This window comes from Lucilia sericata, unplaced genomic scaffold (assembly GCF_015586225.1).
Source record: "Lucilia sericata isolate MDLA Ls3-8-SP2 unplaced genomic scaffold, ASM1558622v1 Contig000729F_arrow, whole genome shotgun sequence".
NCBI classification, from domain to species: domain Eukaryota; kingdom Metazoa; phylum Arthropoda; class Insecta; order Diptera; family Calliphoridae; genus Lucilia; species Lucilia sericata.
Window position 1 is genome coordinate 170154 of NW_023994728.1, and position 22605 is coordinate 192758.

A 22605-nucleotide genomic window follows, 5' to 3' on the forward strand; every position below is an offset into this window, starting at 1 on the left:
AGTCTATAGTCTAGTCTATAGTCTAGTCTTTAGTCTAGTCTTTAGTTTAGTCTATAGTCTAGTCTATAGTCTAGTCTATAGTCTAGTCTATAGTCTAGTTTATAGTCTAGTCTATAGTCTAGTCTATAGTCTAGTCTATAGTCTATAGTCTAGTCTATAGTCTAGTCTATAGTCTAGTCTATAGTCTAGTCTATAGTCTAGTCTATAGTCTAGTCTATAGTCTAGTCGAGAAAATTCTCTTTTCATAGAAAATTTTCTAGAAAATTCTCTTTTCATAGAAAATTTTCGGGAAAATTCTCTTTTTATAGAAAATTTCCGAGAAAATTCTCTTTTTCAGAAAATTTTCGAGAAAATTCTCTTGTTATAGAAAATTTTCCAGAAAATTTTCTTTTTATAAAAAATTAACGAATTTCTTCGAATAATTAACATTGAGAATTTGTTTGTTAATAATGTCATTAAAATTTAATCCCTTCTTATATGTAAATATTAGGGTGATCGATTATTCGACATTTTCCAAAAACCGGTTTTCGAATAGTTCGAATAGTTGACATTTAAAAAAACCGGTTGATATTTTTCAAATTCAGAAAAAACCGGTTAACCGGTTTTTCATCATAAATAAAAAAAATATATTTTAATTTGAAAAACTTTATGTTTATGTTTAAATTTGATTAATAAAACATCGCCCGAAATGATTTTTAACAGTTTAAAAGATTATAACTTTAGATCTAGTCGTCTGATTTACATTATTTCTTTAATATAAAAAGTTATCCTAGCTTATTTTGAAAGCCCTGTTTAGGAAATTTTCATAGGCATTCCAACACTTCCATAAAATTTCAGCCGTAAATTAATTATTGTAATTGGAATATAATATAATGATAAAATTTTATCAAACAGTTATCAATTTTACAAATAAATTTTTTTAATTAATTAGGAAAATCAAAAAAGTTTAACCAAAGGAGCTGTAGAAAAATATACGCTAGTCCCTCGACTCGAATATTTTTGAAATTTAGACGGGCTGTATTATTTTTTACTTAAAAATTTCATTTAAATAATCTTTGAATACAAAGCAAATAAAAGTATTCGAAACCGGTTTTTAAAATGTGAAAAAACCGGGTTATTCGATATTCGAAAAATCAACATTAAGAAAAAACCGACACTGGTAAAGCAGAAAAAACCGGTTTTAAAACCGTTTGAAAAATCGAGTCGATCACCCTAGTAAATATGTATGTTTATATTTATTAAACAACCAACATACTTACAAACTCTAAAACACACTTTCTTATTTACTTTAATATAAAATAATAATAAAAACATTAAAATGCCTTAGAGTTTATTAAATTTTAAAATAATATTCATGTTTGAAAATAGAAAATGTATATTTAGTTTACCACACAGAAGGGAAGTTACTCCTACAAACAAAACAATACAAGTCTACTTAATATATAATTATGTTATAAAAAATACATTAAAGGATTATTATGGTAAAAACTAAAATTGTTTTTAATATGAATATGCTTCAAATGCATTAAATAGAATGGAAACTTTAACATAGTAATAAAGATTTTCTTGGTTTACTATTAGGGTTTTTAATAAAACTACTTTATAACTTAATTAAAATTTTTGAAATTGAAAAATATCATAGAAAATTGCTCTCTTAAGGTATATTTAGAAATTATGATAAGTATACTTCTTCTTGTTCGGTTTACCCAAAATTGTATATTTCATTAATATTTGAAACCAAAATATTTGCATTTCAATTTATTTTGAAGCCAAATTATTATTATTGTTATTATTACTATTATAATTTCTACTGTTTTTCAAAAAGTAAATACTTTATAAATAACTGATTTTAATATTGCAATTAAATTGTATTAAATATTTCAGATTATTAAGTGTTGTTGTTTATTTAAAAATGTAGAAAGAGTGCAAACAATGAACTGGGCTTTAAGTAAATATTTTAATATAATTATTAAAATAAACACAATTAAACTTTAGAAAGAGAAGGAAAAAGTTATTATAATTGCAAACATGGAAAAACTGAAAATTCTCTTTTTATAGAAAATTTTCGAGAAAATTCTCTTTTTATAGAAAATTTTCGAGAAAATTCTCTTTTTATAGAAAATTTTCGAGAAAATTCACTTTTTATAGAAAATTTCCGAGAAAATTCTCTTTTTATAGAAAATTTTCGAGAAAATTCTCTTCTTATAGAAAATTTTCGAGAAAACTCTCTTTTTATAGAAAATTTTCGAGAAAATTCTCTTTTTATAGAAAATTTTCGAGAAAATTCTCTTTTTATAGAAAATTTTCGAGAAAATTCTCTTTTTATAGAAAATTTTCGAGAAAATTCTCTTTTTATAGAAAATTTTCGAGAAAATTCTCTTTTTATAGAAAATTTTCGAGAAAATTCTCTTTTTATAGAAAATTTTCGAGAAAATTCTCTTTTTATAGAAAATTTTCGAGAAAATTCTCTTTTATAGAAAATTTTCGAGAAAATTCTCTTGTTATAGAAAATTTTCGAGAAAATTCTCTTTTTATAGAAAATTTTCGAAAAAATCTCTTTTTATAGAAAATTTTCGAAAAAAAATCTCTTTTTATAGAAAATTTTCGAAAAAAATCTCTTTTTATAGAAAATTTTCGAAAAAAATCTCTTTTTATAGAAAATTTTCGAAAAAAATCTCTTTTATAGAAAATTTTCGAAAAAAATCTCTTTTTATAGAAAATTTTCGAGAAAATTCTCTTTTTATAGAAAATTTTCGAGAAAATTCTCTTTTTATAGAAAATTTTCGAGAAAATTCTCTTTTTATAGAAAATTTTCGAGAAAATTCTCTTTTTATAGAAAATTTTCGAGAAAATTCTCTTTTTATAGAAAATTTTCGAGAAAATTCTCTTTTTATAGAAAATTTTCGAGAAAATTCTCTTTTTATAGAAAATTTTCGAGAAAATTCTCTTTTTATAGAAAATTTTCGAGAAAATTCTCTTTTTATAGAAAATTTTCGAGAAAATTCTCTTTTTATAGAAAATTTTCGAGAAAATTCTCTTTTTATAGAAAATTTTCGAGAAAATTCTCTTTTATAGAAAATTTTCGAGAAAATTCTCTTTTTATAGAAAATTTTCGAGAAAATTCTCTTTTTATAGAAAATTTTCGAGAAATTTCTTTTTTTATAGAAAATTTGTGGGAAAATTTCTTTTTTTTATAGAAAATTTGTGGGAAATTTTTTTTTTATAGAAAATTTGTGGGAAATTTTTTTTTTTATAGAAAATTTGTGGGAAATTTTTTTTTTTATAGAAAATTTGTGGGAAAATTTCTTTTTTTATAGAAAATTTGTCGGAAAATTTCTTTTTTTATAGAAAATTTGTGGGAAAAATCTTTTTTTATAGAAAATTTGTGGGAAAAATCTTTTTTTTTATAGAAAATTTTCTTTTTATAGAAAATTTGTGGGAAATTTTTTTTTTTATAGAAAATTTGTGGGAAATTTTTTTTTTTATAGAAAATTTGTGGGAAAATTTCTTTTTTTATAGAAAATTTGTCGGAAAATTTCTTTTTTTATAGAAAATTTGTGGGAAAAATCTTTTTTTTTATAGAAAATTTTCTTTTTATAGAAAATTTTCAAGAAAATTCTCTTTGTATATGAAATTTTTCGGAAAATTCTCTTTTTATAGAAATTTTTCGTGAAAATTTTCTTTTTATAGAAAATTTTGAAGAAAATTCTCTTTTTATAGGAAAATTTTCGGGGAAATTATCTTTTCAAAAAATTTTGCGAAAAAATTCTCTTTTTATTGAAATTTTTCGAAAAAATTCGCTTTTTACAAAAAATTTTCGAAAAAATTCTCTTACTATAGAAATTTTTAATTTTTTTTATAGAAATGTTCAATATAATCAAGATTGCCGAATATAAATTCAAGTAATATCAACTTCAATCTTAATAATTCATTATCCGTTGGCTGCGTATGGTTTTTATACCATTATACCAAAAACTGTCCTTTTTAATTAACATTCAAATGAACTCTGATCATCTAGGAAAAATACTAAAACTAAATAAGTTATTATAGAAAAGTTAGAATTTGTTAATAAACATTTTGAACATTTCATTAATTATTCAGTTGATTAACTAGCACTTAATGTTCTCTAATGTTTTAATACTCCGTTATGGATAATTGTCCATACATTTCCAAAGATATTATTACTATTTTGTCTGTGTTCGACGAGTAAAAAGAGAACTGATTAACTAAATGAACCATTCATTGAGTATTTGTATAACCGTAAAGTTTCATTAAAATATAACTTACAATCAGTAAACGAAAACAGAAATTGTAGGTAATTACTTAAATATTCAATACCATTAAATTGTGTCTTTATGCCTGATTAAACATGTTTTTTGGGAGGGAGCAGGCACTACAAAGAGCAAGCAACCAACCAAGCAACTGGCATTAAAAGTCATTTAAAACTTATTTAAACAAATAAAATACAGAAAATATAAAATGTTTTCCAACTCATTGATAACCTTTGACATTTCTATCTTTAACAGAAATTTTCCGTTTTTATGGCATACAGACAGCAACATATTTTTTAATTTAATATAGAAAGCAAGAATTGTAAGTTTTTTTTCCAAAAAAAAGTTTGACATTTTAGAGAAAACTTTTTTTGTTTACTTTTCAATAATAATAATGACAATAAAATTCAAGCACCTTTTTATGGCGTTTTAAAACTAAATATTCTTCTACCACAATAAGTTTATTAAAAAGTCGTTTTTCGGGAGAGAAAATATAAACAAAAGTATATTTAAATGTGAATTTAAAGTGTTTTGTAAAAAAAAGTAACAAAAATGCTTGAAAATATAATAAATTTTATTAAGTTTAAAGTACAGTTTTTCAACTATAATGTGTATTATAGAAAAGTTAGATGCAACAATTATGTTGCAACTTAGGTAGACAACATAGATTCGTCATTATGAAATAAATATAATTTTCTAAGTATTATTATTGAATAATTGAAAGGCTATAGAAAAGTTCAAGGACTACAGAATAGTGTAGAGTCAGTGTCTCTACACTATTCTAGACTAGATTACAGACTAGACTGGACTATAGACTAGACTAGACTATAGACTAGACTATAGACTAGACTATAGACTAGACTATAGACTAGACTATAGACTAGACTAGACAGACTAGACTATAGACTAGACTATAGACTAGACTATAGACTAGACTATAGACTAGACTATAGACTAGACTATAGACTAGACTATAGACTAGACTATAGACTAGACTATAGACTAGACTATAGACTAGACTATAGACTAGACTATAGACTAGACTATAGACTAGACTATAGACTAGACTATAGACTAGACTATAGACTAGACTATAGACTAGACTATAGACTAGACTATAGACTAGACTATAGACTAGACTATAGACTAGACTATAGACTAGACTATAGACTAGACTATAGACTAGACTATAGACTAGACTATAGACTAGACTATAGACTAGACTATAGACTAGACTATAGACTAGACTATAGACTAGACTATAGACTAGACTATAGACTAGACTATAGACTAGACTATAGACTAGACTATAGACTAGACTATAGACTAGACTATAGACTAGACTATAGACTAGACTATAGACTAGACTATAGACTAGACTATAGACTAGACTATAGACTAGACTATAGACTAGACTATAGACTAGACTATAGACTAGACTATAGACTAGACTATAGACTAGACTATAGACTAGACTATAGACTAGACTATAGACTAGACTATAGACTAGACTATAGACTAGACTATAGACTAGACTATAGACTAGACTATAGCTAGACTATAGACTAGACTATAGACTAGACTATAGACTAGACTATAGACTAGACTATAGACTAGACTATAGACTAGACTATAGACTAGACTATAGACTAGACTATAGACTAGACTATAGACTAGACTATAGACTAGACTATAGACTAGACTATAGACTAGACTATAGACTAGACTATAGACTAGACTATATACTAGACTATAGACTAGACTATAGACTAGACTATAGACTAGACTATAGACTAGACTATAGACTAGACTATAGACTAGACTATAGACTAGACTATAGACTAGACTATAGACTAGACTATAGACTAGACTATAGACTAGACTATAGACTAGACTATAGACTAGACTATAGACTAGACTATAGACTAGACTATAGACTAGACTATAGACTAGACTATAGACTAGACTATAGACTAGACTAGACTAGACTATAGACTAGACTATAGACTAGACTATAGACTAGACTATAGACTAGACTAGACTAGACTACAGACTAGACTACAGACTAGACTATAGACTATACCATAGAGAGGGCTATAGACTAAACTATAAACTAGACTATAGACTAAACTATAGACAAGACCATATTTTATAGTCGACAATAGTCGGTAATTTACAGTACAGTCAGTACAGTACAGTCGATTATCTTTATAAATTAAAACATAATTTTTCATACGAATCGGATTACAAGGTATTGATATATAATATCCTTAAAATTATTTCAATTTTATTACCAATTACAGATAATAAATACATTAATTTAAATAATTGAATCGATTGTTATCCCAACTCTTATGAATGACATGTTTGACCTTTTCTTTCGGTTTTTTGCAAATTTTAATCGTAAATAAATACGTATTAAATTTTAAATAAATTCCATTAATGTTTTATTGTCCTTTATTTTAGCTGCCACAACAACAATAAAGAAAAATAAATATGATGACGATTTTGGTCACAATATAATAAATTCATCTAAAGCAACAAAAACAAATCCCATTTACAGTCTACTTAAAAATTGATATGCTTGGGGCTTGTCAAACCCTTCCACTTTCTAGCAACCAAAAAAAAAGACAAAAAAAAAAAAACATATTGAGGTTAAACAATAATGATTGGAGGCCATAACTGTCAGCTGTTAAAAGTTAAAATGGAACAAATAAAATGAAATTTGTGAAAAAATATGTATAAAGGCAAGTAAAAGTCGATTGCAGTAAAAGCTACAATGATTTAAACATAAACTTAATGTTCTTTAAATATCCTTAAAAAAAGGAAAATTCTTATATTCATTTCTTTAATATTAACAAGCTACATATACCCTAAAACTAAAAACTCCACATTGTTTATCAGTCCATTTCCCCATGCGTGTAAATACAACAAACATCTGTTCATTTCTCCAAATACCATCATGTTTCTGTTCAGTATCAATGATTATTGTGTAGGGGATGGGAGCTTAGAGCAGACTTTTGTAGCGTGAATAAAACTTAATATCTATACATAGATATTTTTGGGGAATGGTGTCGTGTTGTTGTTGTTGTTGCTGGGGCAATAAATAAAAATTCAAACCAAAGTAAGATAAATAATGTGACAAAGGTCAAATAAATCTTCTTTCGTTTTCGTTTTTTTTTATATCGTATACATTGAGATGTCATACGCTACATAAGTTTGGAGGCAAAATGAAAAACAAAAGCTAGAAAATAAGGAAAATTTCTAAACTGAAAGAAACAAATCTAAAAGAAAATCCCGGAAAAAGGGCCTAATAAAATGTGTATACTGTTTTTCATTTAGAGGCGTAATGCCATCAACAAGATGTTATGTGAAACAAAGTAGAAAAGAAAGGAAATGAAATGCAACACCTCTCTCAACAATCTGGAAACAGAAGGATGAAAATTTTATAGTTTTTTTGAGCCTAGTCCCAAAAAATGTTTTATTAGAAAACACATTAAGACTGTAATGGCTTTAATGGTTTGTAGATTTGTTGTAAACACAAACGTATGCAAAGTTTTGTATGTATTGATAAACGGACACTTGTACATGTAACGAACATTCTTGTAACTAACTAACTAACTAACTAACTAACTAACTAACTAACTAACTAACTAACTAACTAACTAACTAACTAACTAACTAACTAACTAACTAACTAACTAACTAACTAACTAACTAACTAACTAACTAACTAACTAACTAACTAACTAACTAACTAACTAACTAACTAACTAACTAACTAACTAACTAACTAACTAACTAACTAACTAACTAACTAACTAACTAACTAACTAACTAACTACTAACTAACTAACTAACTAACTAACTAACTAACTACTAACTAACTAACTAACTAACTAACTAACTAACTAACTAACTACTAACTAACTAACTAACTAACTAACTAACTAACTAACTAACTAACTACTAACTAACTAACTAACTAACTAACTAACTAACTAACTAACTAACTAACTAACTAACTACTAACTAACTAACTAACTAACTAACTAACTAACTAACTAACTAACTAACTAACTAACTAACTAACTACTAACTAACTAACTAACTAACTAACTAACTAACTAACTAACTAACTAACTACTAACTAACTAACTAACTAACTAACTAACTAACTAACTAACTAACTAACTAACTAACTAACTAACTAACTAACTAACTAACTAACTAACTAACTAACTAACTAACTAACTAACTAACTAACTAACTAACTAACTAACTAACTAACTAACTAACTAACTAACTAACTAACTAACTACTAACTAACTAACTAACTAACTAACTAACTAACTAACTAACTAACTAACTAACTAACTACTAACTAACTAACTAACTAACTAACTAACTAACTAACTAACTAACTACTAACTACTAACTAACTAACTAACTAACTAACTAACTAACTAACTAACTAACTAACTAACTAACTACAACTAACTAACTAACTAACTAACCTACTAACCTAACTAACTAACTAACTAACTAACTAACTAACTAACTAACTAACTAACTAACTAACTAACTAACTAACTAACTAACTAACTAACTAACTAACTAACTAACTAACTAACTAACTAACTACTACTAACTAACTAACTAACTAACTACTAACTAACTAACTAACTAACTAACTACTGACTATATGTCAATGTTGAGAGGCTATAAGCTTGTCAGGAGACTGTAGAATATTGAAGGGCTATAGACTAGTCGAAAGACAATAGACGAAAGACTACAGAAGAGCCTAGAGGCGATAGGATAGTGGAGACACTTTAGAATTGTCCACAGACTATAGAATAGATGAGGGACTGCAACATAGTCCTCAGACTATAAAAAGTTGATGGAATAGTTTAGATATACGTCGAAACACGAAACAATAGTCGGGACATAATTGAAAGTCGAGACTCAAAAAGTAATTGTGGAACTGTACAATATTGTAGAGAATATATAATAATATAAATAATAATAACTGACTATATGACAGTGGAGATACGAACGAATTGTATAAAAAATAAAAATGTAAGAGGGATGGTTTACAGTAGACAGGAGGCTACATTATATTAAATACACTTTATATTGTGTTATAGGAGACAAAATATAGAGAGTTCCGTAGTCAAGAAACTATGACTTTCAATTATTTCAAAATTTAAAGGCTTGGCATATAGGCTATTATAAATTCTTGCATATTATCGCGATCTCGCACTATCTTCATATTTTCATATTTTTAAATATTACATTCTAATATCGAAATTTGTTTGGATCATTTCAAATAATACAGTTCTAATAAAAGAACTAGCTCAAACAAACTGAGCAAAATCGGAAAAAATATTATCCAAAAAAAAATGTTAAAACAAAAATGACCAAAAGCGTACTGAAAACAGATTCAGTCTAGAGGATCTGAACTAGCAAGAGCATGAAATTTTAAACTAGTCCACTATAGTGGAGTAGTATAACCAAAATAAAGTTTGACATCTTAAATTTAATATTTACAAACTTTCCCTACATTATAAATTTAAATACTTTGGTATCATTAGCACACCCCACAAAAAAATCCTGATTCAAAAGTGAGCCTTTGCTCAACTACTGTTACAAAATATAACAAAAAACCCTAAACATGTAGAATTGAGGTATTACGTGTATGTGAAGTAAAAAAAAATTATAACAAAAAACTACTACCAAATTATCCCTAACGACAGCACAACAAAAAAAATCATACAGCAAAAGTTATACAAAAAATGTACAAGTAGTATAAAAAACTTTACTTAAAGAAAATTTTCAAAAAAAATTTCCTAAAAAAAGTAAAATGTGTTGCAAGCCAACAAAAATTCAAATCCCAAAAGGCAAAACCCATACAACAAAGCAACAACTTAAAATCATCAGCAAACTACTAAAAAAATAACAAATATCTACATCTAAAGTGTGGAACAAAGAGACAGGCAGCATAAAACACACACAATGTCAAACAAACAGACAGACAGTTATATACTTAAAAGAATATAGCACAATCTTATAGAAAATATATATAAAGAAATGAAATAAAGTTTTTTTGTTTCTGTTGTTCCTTTAAGTTTGGCACTTTCATTCTTACCACTCAACCATGATTGGTTTTATGCCCTTTTTTTTTTTTTTTTTTTTTTTTGTTATTTCTTGCAACAAAAACTTGAATTGTTAGTCTGTCGGTTTAGTCAGTCAAGCATCAAGTATGAAGGACCAGCAAGAAAAAAAAAAACGACACACGTTTATTTGTCTCCTATAAAAAAAGGATATGTATACATGTGTTACCCCAAACTCTGCTAAATGGTAAATGATATAAAAATACACGAGTTTTTATACGCTTATTAGACAATTACGCAATATCCTTTGATTTTTTTTTAGTTATCTGTTTTTTTGTTGTCTTGCTACCTTTATGATTAGAAGGATATAAAAAATGGTTTGTTAGTTTGAGTAAGTAAGCATGTGTTTATGTATTTCGACTGCTGACAATTGAGAGAGTAGAATTAGAAGTTTTGTGTGTCTTTTTTGGATTTTTTCTTTCTGTCAACGGAAAATTTAGCTTTTTTTCAGCTTTTTCTTGAGTGAAGTGTTTAATCTGCTAATAGGCAACACAAGACTTTTAAAGGCGCTAGATGCAGATATGAACTATTTGCTCTACAATAGCACACACTAAAGTATTACAATATTATACTATAGAACAGTATATTTATAAACCGAATAGACTTGATTACAGAGTAGTTTTGACTATAGGATAGTCCATAGTCTGAACTATAGAATAGTATATAGTCTGGACTATAGAATAGTCTATAGTTTGAAGTATAGAATAGTCTAAAGTCTGGACTATAGAATAGTCTAAAGTCTGAACTATAGAATAGGCTGTACAATATAATAGTCTATAGTCTGGACTATCGAATAGTATATAGTCCAGACTATAGAATAGCCTATACTCTGGACTATATTCTAGACTTAAGAATAGTCTATGGTCTGAACTATAGAATAGTCTATAGTCTGGATTATAGAATAGTCTATAGTCTGAACTATAGAATAGGCTATAGTCTGGACTATAGAACAATCTATAGTCTGGATTATAGAATGGTCTATAATCTGGACTATAGAAGAGTCTATAGTCTGGACTCTAGAATAGTCTATGGTCTGGACTTTAGAATAGTCTATAGTCTGGACTATAGAATAGTCTATAGTCTGGACTGTAGAATAGTCTATAGTCTGGACTGTAGAATAGTATTTAGATTGGACTATAGAATAGTCTATAGTCTGGACTATAGAATAGTCTATAGTCTGGACTGTAGAATAGTCTATAGTCTGGACTATAGAATAGTCTATAGTCTGGACTATAGAATAGTCTATAGTCTGGACTATAGAATAGTCTATAGTCTGGACTATGGAATAGTCTATAGTCTGGACTATAGAATAGTCTATAGTCTGGACTATAGAATAGTCTATAGTCTGGACTATAGAATAGTCAATAGTCTGGACTATAGAATAGTCTATAGTCTGGACTATAGAATAGTCTATAGTCTGGACTATAGAATAGTCTATAGTCTGGACTATAGAATAGTCTATAGTCTGGACTATAGAATAGTCTATAGTCTGGACTATAGAATAGTCTATAGTCTGGAATAGTCTATAGTCTGGACTATAGAATAGTCTATAGTCTGGACTATAGAATAGTCTATAGTCTGGACTATAGAATAGTCTATAGTCTGGACTATAAAATAGTATATAGTCTGAACTATAAAATAGTCTATAGTCTGAACTATAAAATAGTCTATAGTCTGAACTATAATATAGTTTATAGTCTGGACTACAATATAGTCTTTAGTCTGGCCTACAGAATAGTCTATGGTCTGGACTATAGAATAGTCTATGGTCTGGACTATAGAATGGTATATAGTCTGGACTATAGAATAGTCTATAGTCTGGACTATAGAATAGTCTATAGTCTGGACTAAGAATAGTCTATAGCCTGGACTATAGAATAGTATATAGCCTGGACTATAGAATATTATATAGCCTGGACTATAGAATCGTTTACAGTTTGGGCTATAAAATAGTCTATAGTCTGGACTAAAGAATAATCTAAGTATAGTCTGGACTATAGAATAGTATATATTCTGGACTATAGAATAGCCTGTATTCTGGACTATAGAATAGTCTACTGTCTGGACTATAGAATAGTCTACTGTCTGGACTATAGAATAGTCTATAGTCTGGACTAAAGAATAGTCTATAGTCTGGACTATAGAATAGCCTTTAGTCTGGACAATAGAATAGTCTCTAGTCTGGATTATAGAATAGTCCATAGTCTGGACTATAGAATAGTCTATAGTCTGAACAATAGTCTAGAGTACAGATTAGTCTGGACAATAGTTTGTAGTCCTTATGTTCAGTCATCTTTTATGTCGAATATGGAATTGAATTTTGTCTCCACGATAGAACAATTTTTATTCTGCAGTCCGTTGACTTTTTAACTTTAATATGATATAAGTAGCTTTAGCAAGAATCTATTCAAACTAATTTATTATCTTATATTGTTAAGAAATCGTTATTCCTTTACATTTTCACAGATTAAGCTTTCAAAGGCCTAATGAAAAAAAATTCCATTATTATTTCTTACATCGCATAACGAATGAAAAGTAATGTTTATTCTTCCTCATTAAGCAGTCATTTTTCAATATATAATAATCTAAAACTTAAACATCATAATGACACATTACTTAGCTAGCTTTCAAATACTTGTACAAATGTAAAAGAATCTAATACAAAAAGAAAAAAAACTCTAATTTATACATATGATTTTATTAACATACATATTATACAGAGAGAAACTTTTACAAATCATGCTACTTAACTTCAAATTCAGACATTTGAAAACAAGAAGGAGTAATGAAATGAACAATATATAAAAGATAAACAACAAAAAGCAAAGAATAACATACTAAATGAAATGAAATAAAACTAAACTAAACACACACATAATGAAGGGATTTAAGATTTCATCAAGTCATAGAAATTGGCTAATCATGACTTTCAAGAAAAGCAAAAAAAAAATAAGAAACGAGAAGTTATACAAATGATGCACATACATACATACAAACATGTATGTATATGAGTATGTACAAATACATTTATAGATTTAGTATATCAAGGATACTATTTGCTTTTGTGAATAACTATACTCCTGGGTAACAAATGAACAAAAAAAACAAAAATAAAAAAGAAATTCGAAAACTTATTTTGTTAACCCTCTTCACACCACCCTCTCCTTTTGCATATACTTAACATATTGTAAGAATTTGTTTGTATATTTGTTCATGTGTGTTGTAGTGTTAGTGTTTCAAAAGAGTAGAAAAAAAAAACGGAAATTTTGATTCTTAAACCCAAAATCTATTATTGCAAATCAATTAAGTAATCAATAGAGCAGAAATTATTTTCACACACACCCCCCTTTAATACATTGTGGTATATAGAGGATACACACGCGCAACTATACATAATACAACACAATCATCAACATCATCATCATGGAGTACTTGAGCAAAGTATGAGTTTGTTTATATACACATTAGTAAAGCCAAATGGAGTAGGGGTACTTGTGAATTCGAAAAACCAGAACCGTTGTGCAGTGTCGATCAAAATTTCTGATAAATCGATAATTTACTTATTAAAGAGCAAACATTTTATATAACAGTAATCTCCACTTTTATTTGCCACTGTCTTTATTTGTGTGGGTGTTTTAATTTCTAACAAACAACGTAGTATAATATGGATTTTTGTACCATATATGTATGCTTATCAATGTGTATGTGTGTATGTGGTTGTATAAATCTTTAATTTATATTCATTCTTAAATACACAAAATATGTTATTCAAAGGAAAATTTATGTATTTGTATTTACAAATCTCTAAGTAGTATGTTTAATATTAATGATACTTACCCTATCACCTTTTTCACCCGTCATGCCAGGATCACCACGTTCACCCTTTTGTCCTGGTTGACCTCTTTCACCACTACGGCCCATTTCACCTTTAATGCCTGGCTCTCCTTTAGGTCCTGGTGAACTGCTACGCAATGCTCCCATTGAATTGCCCATTAAAGATTCCTATTTATTTTTGAACATACACACACCATAACATAACATCACCATCATTATTTAACATTTGTTCAGGTTGTTGAGGATTTACATGTGTGCGTGTGTGTGTGTAAAGGGGGAAGAGAAAGAGAAAGAAAAAAAAAGTAGATGTTAGCAATTTGTTTCATAAAATATATTTCATTTCCTATTTTTAAGGATTAATAGAGTTGTAGTAATCTTAAGAAAAATTTGTTGAACAACAATATTTTGTAAAAATTTTTGTTTATTTATTTGTTATTGTTGTTATTTCTTGTTCTTTTTTATCTTTTTTATATTGTAACATTTTTTTCATGATTTTCTGTTTCCAGTTTTTGCTCTCCAATTTATTTATTTTTTTCCATTTTATTGTATCATTTTAGAAAGGTGGACGTTTTGCTGGAAATGTTTTCTTTTTTTTCAAAATATCATTTGGTCTTAAATGCTTTAGTAACGTTACTAAGTGATCAGTAAGTACCTCTTTTCCTATTTTGATTAATGTTCAATTTATTTTCAAAAGTCTTTAGAACAAGAAAAATTTTTTTTTATAAAATTCTATGTTGGCAAAAATGAGGAAAAAAGTTAAGTGTACAATAAAAGTTTAATGTTATTTCTATTTTATTGCTATCTTTTCAGAGTTGATTTGTAAACGGAGTAAATTGCCATAGTAAATTTATAATAAAAGGATACTTGTAGTTTTAAATCTGATTTAATTAAATTTGATATGAATTATAAGGAATACATACGTATTTCCTAATAATTTGAGAGAAATAAAATTATTATTATTTCTTAATAAAACAAATTTTTGTAGGGCTTTATATTAAAAGGAATTTCTGTTGGCTCCCAGAACATCAAAGGGTTAATTTTAACTCAAATTAAATCTGCAAATGTTCGTAAATTTTTCTTTAAAAAAGAATTCTTTCGAAAAAAGTCTATAAAAAGAGACATTTTCTGAAAATTCTATATAAAAAGGAAATTTTCCGAAAAGGTTCTATAAAAAGAGAATTTTTCCGAAAACGTTCTATAAAAATGGAAAATTTTCCAAAAATGTTCTTAAAATGAGAAATTCTTCGAAAATTTCCTATAAAAAGAGAAATTATACGAAAATTTTCTATAAAATGAGAAATTCTCCGAAATATTTCTATTAAAAGAGAAATTTTCCGAAATTTTTCTATTAAAAGAGAAATTTTTCGAAAATTTTCCATAAAAAGAGAAATTATCCGAAATATTTCTAACAAAAGAGATTTTTTCGAAATATTTCTATAAAAAGAAACATTTTCCGAAAATTTTCCATAAAAAGAGAAATTTTCCGAAAATTTTCTATAAAAAGAGAAATTTTCGAAAACTTCCTATAAGAGAAATTTTCCGAAAATTTTCTATAAAAAGAGAAAGTTTTTTATAAAAAGAGAAATTTTCCGAAAGTTTCCTATAAAAAGGGAAATTTTCCGAAAATGTTCTGTAAAAAGAGAAATTTTCCAAAAATTTTCTATAAAAAGTGAAATTTTCTAAAAAAAAGAGGAATTTTACAAAAATTTTCTAAAAAAAAAAGAAATTTTCGTAAATTTTTCTATAAAAAGAGAATTTTTCCTATCAAAAACAAAATTTTGGAAAATTTTGAAAAAATTTTAATATCTCATAAAGAAATTTTGAAATATTAAAGAGACATTTCGAAAAATTTTCTATAAAAAGAGAATTTTACAAAGATTTTCTATAAAAAGAGAATTTTTCAAAAAATTTCTATAAAAAGAGAATTAAAAAAAAATTCTATAAAAAGAGAATTTTTCGAAAATTTTCTCTTAAAAGAGAATTTTTCAAAACTTTTCTATAAAAAGAGAATTTTTCAAAAATTTTCTATAAAAAGAGAATTTTTCAAAAATCTTCTATTAAAAGAGAATTTTTCAATAAAATTTTCAATAAAAAGAGAATTTTTCAATAAAATTTTTTATAAAAGAGAATTTTTCGAAAATTTTCTATAAAAAGAGAACTTTTCAAAAATTTTCTATAAAATGAGAATTTTTCGAAAATTTTCTCTTAAAAGAGAATTTTTCAAAAATTTTCTATGAAAAGAGAATTTTTCAAAAATTTTCTATAAAAAGAGAATTTTTCAAAAATTTTCTATAAAAAGAGAATTTTTCAAAAGATTTCTATAAAAAGAGAATTTTTCAAAAATTTTCTATAAAAAGAGAATTTTTCAAAAATTTTCTATAAAAAGAGAATTTTTCAAAAATTTTCTATAAAAAGAGAATTTTTCAAAAATTTTCTATAAAAAGAGAATTTTTCAAAAATTTTCTATAAAAAGAGAATTTTTCAAAAATTTTCTATAAAAAAGAATTTTTCAAAAATTTTCTAAAAAAGAAGAATTTTTCAAAAATTTTCTATAAAAAGAGAATTTTTCAAAAATTTTCTATAAAAAGAGAATTTTTCAAAAATTTTCTATAAAAGGAGAATTTTTTAAAAATCTTCTATGAAAAGAGAACTTTTCAAAAATTTTCTATGAAAAGAGAACTTTTCAAAAATTTTCTATGAAAAGAGAATTTTTCAAAAATTTTCTATGAAAAGAGAATTTTTCAAAAATTTTCTATGAAGAGAGAATTTTTCAAAAATTTCCTATAAAAAGAGAATTTTTCAAAAATTTTCTATAAAAAAAGAGTTTTTTTAAAATTTTCTAAAAAAGAGAAGTTGAGGAACTTTCTTCAAATCTAAAAAAGTCTTAGAAGAGTAGAGTCGTTGTTTGCTAAAACGTCTATTGTTATATTTGAGAAAATTTTGTTTTATTTTTCTTTCCCTTTGTTAATCAATTAATCTAACAAGTTTCTCTTAAAAGCTGATTTTTTTTAACATCCGACACATGACTTCATGCTCTTGATCAAATGACATTGTTGTCCAGACAACAAAACATTAAAACATTCTATATATTTGTCTCTCTATGAAAGTAACGACCTTTATTTAGTTGTCAATATTTCAAATCATTTCGGTATGGCCTTCATCATAAATTGTATGTCATTTGAAGTGTCAAAGAATATGGAAATATTTGTTTTCAAGCTAATGGCAGACTGCCTTCTTATAACAAACTTATGTTAATGCATATTTGCTTTAGTAGAGAAAACACAGTAATGGGCAACTAGTACACTAGTACTTGATTAAAATTGATTTTGCTAAAGTATACATGCACTAATATTTATAAATAATGCTCATGTCTGCAAAGAAAGCACATTATTGAAATTGTATGTTTCTTTTTCTTTTGTTAATGTTGCCTTATTCTCCACAATAAGGTCTTGTTATTATTATATTTAACCCATGTGTATGAGCGTCTGAGAGTGTTTGTGTATTGTCTTTTTGTGTGAAGTCCTTGTTATGTCATGTTTGTTTTCTAAACAATATTTGGCTGTTATTGTCAAATTAATGAAATTTTTTGTTTGTAGCAATATATGCTTTAACTACTTATATTCAATAGAAGTAATAGAATCAAAATGTTTGGTTTTGTCAGTCAATGATTGAGTGTGAGTGCTAAAGAGATTGTTTTTTATCTTTAAGAAGCTTAGTTGTTGTTTTTGTCACATACATACATAAGTCAAAAGTATGTGTACATAATTGTCACAAACAATTGTTTATTGAAAGAAAATTCTTCGAAAATTTTCTACAGAAAAAGAAAATTTAAAAAAAAAATTTTCTATCAAAAGAGAATTTTCACGAAAATTTTCTATAAAAAGAGAATTTTCACGAAAATTTTCTATAAAAAGAGAATTTTCACGAAAATTTTCTATAAAAAGAGAATTTTCACGAAAATTTTCTATAAAAAGAGAATTTTCACGAAAATTTTCTATAAAAAGAAAATTTTCACGAAAATTTTCTATAAAAAGAGAATTTTCACGAAAATTTTCTATAAAAAGAGAATTTTCACGAAAATTTTCTATAAAAAGAGAATTTTCACGAAAATTTTCTATAAAAAGAAAATTTTCACGAAAATTTTCTATAAAAAGAGAATTTTCACGAAAATTTTCTATAAAAAGAAAATTTTCACGAAAATTTTCTATAAAAAGAGAATTTTCACGAAAATTTTCTATAAAAAGAGAATTTTCACGAAAATTTTCTATAAAAGAGAATTTTCACGAAAATTTTCTATAAAAAGAGAATTTTCACGAAAATTTTCTATAAAAAGAGAATTTTCTCGAAAATTTTCTATAAAAAGAGAATTTTCTCGAAAATTTTCTATAAAAAAGAGAATTTTCTCGAAAATTTTCTATAAAAAAGAGAATTTTCTCGAAAATCTTCTATAAAAAAGAGAATTTTCTCGAAAATCTTCTATAAAAAAGAGAATTTTCTCGAAAATCTTCTATAAAAAAGAGAATTTTCTCGAAAATCTTCTATAAAAAGAGAATTTTCTCGAAAATCTTCTATAAAAAAGAGAATTTTCTCGAAAATCTTCTATAAAAAAGAGAATTTTCTCGAAAATTTTCTATAAAAAAGAGAATTTTCTCGAAAATCTTCTATAAAAAAGAGAATTTTCTGGAAAATCTTCTATAAAAAGAGAATTTTCTCGAAAATCTTCTATAAAAAAGAGAATTTTCTCGAAAATCTTCTATAAAAAAGAGAATTTTCTCGAAAATCTTCTATAAAAAAGAGAATTTTCTCGAAAATCTTCTATAAAAAGAGAATTTTCTCGAAAATTTTCTATAAAAAAGAGAATTTTCTCGAAAATTTTCTATAAAAAAGAGAATTTTCTCGAAAATTTTCTATAAAAAAGAGAATTTTCTCGAAAATTTTCTATAAAAAAGAGAATTTTCTCGAAAATTTTCTATAAAAAAGAGAATTTTCTCGAAAATTTTCTATAAAAAAGAGAATTTTCTCGAAAATTTTCTATAAAAAGAGAATTTTCTCGAAAATTTTCTATAAAAAGAGAATTTTCTCGAAAATTTTCTATAAAAAGAGAATTTTCTCGAAAATTTTCTATAAAAAGAGAATTTTCTCGAAAATTTTCTATAAAAAGAGAATTTTCTCGAAAATTTTCTATAAAAAGAGAAAATTTTCGAAAAAAAAAAAGACTTTTATCGAAAATTTTCGAAAAAAAAAGAGAATTTTATCGAAAATTTCGAAAAAAAAGAGAATTTTATCGAAAATTTTCGAAAAAAAAAGGAATTTAATCGAAAATTTTCTCGAAATTTTTCTATAAAAAGAGAATTTTCTCGAAAATGTTCTATAAAAAGAGAATTTTCTCGAAAATATTCTATAAAAAGAGAATTTTCTCGAAAATGTTCTATAAAAAGAGAATTTTCTCGAAAATTTTCTAGAAAAAGAGAATTTTCTCGAAAATTTTCTAAAAAAAAACAAAATTTTCTCGAAATTTTTCTTGAAAATTTTCTACAAAAAAGAGAATTTTGTCAAAAATTTTCGAAAAAGAGAATTATCTCGAAAATTTGCTATAAAAAGAGAATTATTTCAAAAATGTGTATAAAAAGATAATTTTCTCGAAAATTTTCTAAAAGAGGGAATTTCTCGAAGATTTCCTAAAAAAGAGAATTTTCTCAAAAATTCACTAAAATAAAAAAAATTACTAAAAAAGAGAATTTTTTCGAGAATTTACTAAAAATAAAAACACAATTTTCTCGATTTTTTTTTTATAAAAACTGGATGTTTTCCCAAATTTTTTATAAAAAGATAATTTTCTCCAAAATTTTCTGTAAAATAGAGTATTTTCAAAAGATTTTCTGTACAAAGAGAAAATTTCCTTAGAACAGTCCTTAAATAAATAATTTCTTATTGACCTTTTTTAATAAAAATGAAAATTTTCCTTTTTCTTGTTCTGAGGTACTGTTTTCTGTTATTATGTATTTCTACGTTTCTTATCGTAATATTTAATAAAAATAAATCAATAATTTGTTTATAAAACAAATACGTCAACTGACATAATTTCGAGTTGGCGTTAAATACATAACGGCATTAAATAAACACCACAAATTTTCTTGATTGGCTGGTTGTAGTCGTCACTGATTGATTGATGTATATGAATTGATTGACGGATGGATGGTTGGTTGAATGAATCAATGGTTAGAAGGATGTTACAAATGTTTCGGTGTTAAGGGGCAAAATAACAAGTTTATGCAGAAATATAAAAAAAAAAATAAAATATTTTATTGTTGGAATGTCTTAACTGTCTGGAATATTTCTATTTTATTTAAAGAGTAAGAGGCCTCGAGTGTGGGTATTAAAAATATTTATATATTTTTTTTTTTATTTTGTGGTGTTATTTTCCAGAGATAACCAGTGGTTGCTTTTCTATAACTCTTTGGTTTTAGAAAATAAATTTTGTGTATATGTATAATAAAACAATTTTAATTTGCATTAAAATTAGTCTTTATTATGCATTAATATTATTTTTCAACGGCTTCAATCTATGTTTTTGTTAAGGGTTTCTAGTTCCTACGATTTATCTTAACTAAAGACATTATGGGATTTAATAATATAAAAATTTAAGAAAGAAACACTTCTGAAAGAGAAATTTTGGAACACTATCTTTAAAAAGTGAAATTTACTTTATTTCTTTCCAAAAATATTTCATTTTCTTCAAAAGAGAAATTTTAAAAATTTTCTTTTAAAAAAGAGAAATTTTAAAAATTTTCTTTTAAAAAAGATACATTTTTGGAAAGTTTCTAAAGAAGTTTTCTCTTTAAAAAGATAAATTTTAAACAATTCTCTTTAAAAAAAGAAATTTTGAAAAATTTTATTTAAAAAGAGAAATTTTTAAAAATTATCTTTAAAAAGAGAAATTTTCTAAAAAAGAGATTTTTGCTTCGGAAAGAGAAATTTTAGAAAATTTTCTTTAAAAACACACACTTTAAAAAATTCTCTTAAAAATTAGCAAATATTTTATTTAAAACAGACATTTAAAAAAATGATTTAAAAATACAACTTCTATAAAAAGAGACATTTTTCATTGCAAAGAGAAATTTTCTTTAAAAGGGAAACTTAAGAAAATTTTCCTTAAAAAATAGAAACTTTAGACAGTTTTCCTTAAAAAGAGAAATTTTAAAAAATTTTCTTTAAAAATAAAATTTCTATAAAAGGAGAATTTTTTCTTAGTAAGAAAAATTTTAGAAAATTTTCTTTAAAAAGAGAAACTTAAGAGAATTATCTTTAAAAAAGATAAACTTTTCGTTTTAAAGGAAAACTATAGAAAATTCTCTTTAAAATATTTTATATTAAAAGAGACATTTTAAAAAATTTTGTTTAAAAAGAGAATATTTAGAAAAAAATCTTCAAAAAGAGAAATTTAAAAAAAATTATTCAAAAAGAGATATTTATGGGTATTTTCGTTAAAAAGAGAAATTTAAAAAATTCTCTTTAGAAAGAGAAAATATTTTATTTAAGAAGAGACATAAAAAAAAATTTATTTAAAAAGAAAATTTCTATAAAAAGTGGAATTTTTCTGTGAAAAGAGAAATTTTAGAAAATTTCCTTTAAAAAGAGAAACTTTAAAGAATTCTCTTTAAAAAGAGAAATTTAAAAAAAAAATCTTTAGAAAGAGAAATTTTTAAACAATTATCTTTAAAAAGAGAAATTTAAAAAAAAAAATTATTTAAGAAGAGAACTTTTCCTTCGGAAAGAGAAATTTAAAATGAGAAACTTCAGAAACAATTATCTTTAAAAAGGGAAATTAAAAAAAAATTGTTTAAAAAGAGAATTTTTCCTTCGAAAAGAGCAATTTAAAAAGAGAAACTTCAGAATTGTCTTTAAAAAGTTAAATTTTTAAAAAATTTTCTTTGAAAAAGCAAACTTTATAAAATTTTCTTTAAAAAGAGACATTTTCAAAAACTATATTTAAAAAGAGAAATTAAAAAAAAAATTATATAAAAAGAGAAATTTTAGAAAATTTTATTGCAAAAGAAAATTTCTATAAAAAGCGAGCAATTTTAGAAAATTGTATATATAAAGAGAAACTTTAAAAATTTCTCTTTAAAGGGAGACATTTTAACAAATTTGATTTAAAAAGAAAATTTAATAGAAAATTATATAGAAAAGAGACATTTTTCATTGTAAAGAGAAATTTTAGAAAATTTTCTTTAAAAAGGAAACTTGCGAAAATTGTCTTTAAAAGTGAAATGTTTCTTAAAAATGAGAAATTTTAAAAAATTTTCATTAAAAAGGGGAATTTTCAA

At 25.1% G+C, this 22605-nt stretch overlaps 1 protein-coding gene across 7 annotated transcripts in view; it reads right to left on the minus strand.

Annotated features, from left to right (window-relative positions):
* LOC119607685 (collagen alpha-1(XVIII) chain-like) overlaps positions 1-22605 on the minus strand; it is a 227549-nt gene that overhangs the window by 169438 nt on the left and 35506 nt on the right. For all 7 annotated transcript variants that reach the window (XM_037961746.1, XM_037961745.1, XM_037961748.1 and 4 more), the window contains one exon: positions 14282-14446. In XM_037961746.1, coding sequence (XP_037817674.1) covers positions 14282-14446 — 165 coding nt within the window. The remainder of the gene's footprint in view (positions 1-14281; positions 14447-22605) is intronic.